Below are 1,293 nucleotides of genomic sequence, written 5' to 3'. Positions count from 1 at the left end.
ACTTGAACTTGAACTTGATGTAGACTGATTGTCTTTAGTTCAATGTCCAAGGATCGACTAGATCGATGACGGAGAGACACCAAAGTTTATCAAATAGACAATTATCAACACTGCAGATCCATTGCAGTATAAAAAAGCTTCAATTTTACAGTTTACCAAATTAATCGATTTGACCAAATAAGAAAGAAGATAATTCCAATGTGGAATGCCAAAAACGAAGGAGATAAACTCAAAGGGATCCTAAATTTAAATATAATACCGTCAAAAGCAATGAATGATCATGCTTGGATGATCGAGGGCTACGAGGATATATTAAACCATTTCCATGTAACATATAAAATCATAGAACTGTATAAAGACTAATTAGTACATATTATATCGCCAATAATTTATTTAAATGCAACAATTTATATAATAGCTATTTATGTATTTAAATATTGTTTATTGCAATCACCAATGTGTGGTCTCTAATCATTAATGCATGTGTGTTACACCCAAATAGTATTTTCTGTGGACGATTATACCAGGCATACGCGAACACGTTACACGTACACATGTTTAATTTATTTGAACTTAGCTAGCATTCATGAAAAAGGGGGCATCTACGCCATCTAAGGGATTGGATAACGATTTTCAATGTCAAACGAACTACTGGTGAGTGTATGCATATGCCATATGCTCTTTACTTATTTACGAATCTTATTACCTTTTGCGCATAGTTTTAACTGACAGTATAAACGCGTTAGGTTTCAGTGAAATCATTTTAAATTTTAATAGGAAAAGTCAATATTTAAAAAATGGAAAGTAGTTGCTACATGCTGCTTTGGTGGTGGGGAGCGACATAGACCAAGGAGCTACATATAACATTACTGTTATACTGTTATATGTATAGTTATATACTGTTATATGTAGCTCCTTGACATAGACCAGCGATGTCGCATTGGACCGCTGGATGGCGCCACCAGGCGATCATCGTCTACCGGCGTGAGAGATTGCCATGCTATCGCTGATGTTATCAAATTTGTCACATTGGTGAGTTTCTCATCTTGTGGGGATCAACTTTATAGATGACAAATTATGTTGATGCTGTTTATCCTTGCATGAGAAATAGTTGCGTTGATTTACAACTGCATTAGTGTGGCGAGTGATAGCGGAATACTCGCACACACTCAGTGACACTGTCACTACATCGTGACTCAGTTACGCTCATACTCATAGTCAGACTCATAGGGTCTATGTCCCCCAGGGTACTGCCGGAACGTACCCTGGTCACTATTTGATATGGTTAGGGTT

At 36.7% G+C, this 1,293-nt stretch overlaps 1 protein-coding gene across 1 annotated transcript in view; it reads left to right on the top strand.

Moving 5' to 3' along the window:
- Positions 1–956: 956 nt before the first annotated feature.
- LOC106813517 (transmembrane protein 201-like) overlaps positions 957–1,293 on the top strand; it is a 13,868-nt gene continuing 13,531 nt past the window's right edge. Inside the window, exon 1 of the mRNA XM_014817673.1 lies at positions 957–1,032. Coding sequence (XP_014673159.1) covers positions 998–1,032 — 35 coding nt within the window. The 5' untranslated portion in view covers positions 957–997. The remainder of the gene's footprint in view (positions 1,033–1,293) is intronic.

The sequence above is a fragment of the Priapulus caudatus genome, unplaced genomic scaffold (genome assembly GCF_000485595.1).
Source record: "Priapulus caudatus unplaced genomic scaffold, Priapulus_caudatus-5.0.1 Scaffold785, whole genome shotgun sequence".
Lineage (NCBI taxonomy): Eukaryota > Metazoa > Priapulida > Priapulimorpha > Priapulimorphida > Priapulidae > Priapulus > Priapulus caudatus.
This window is presented reverse-complemented; position numbering and strand designations above follow the sequence as displayed.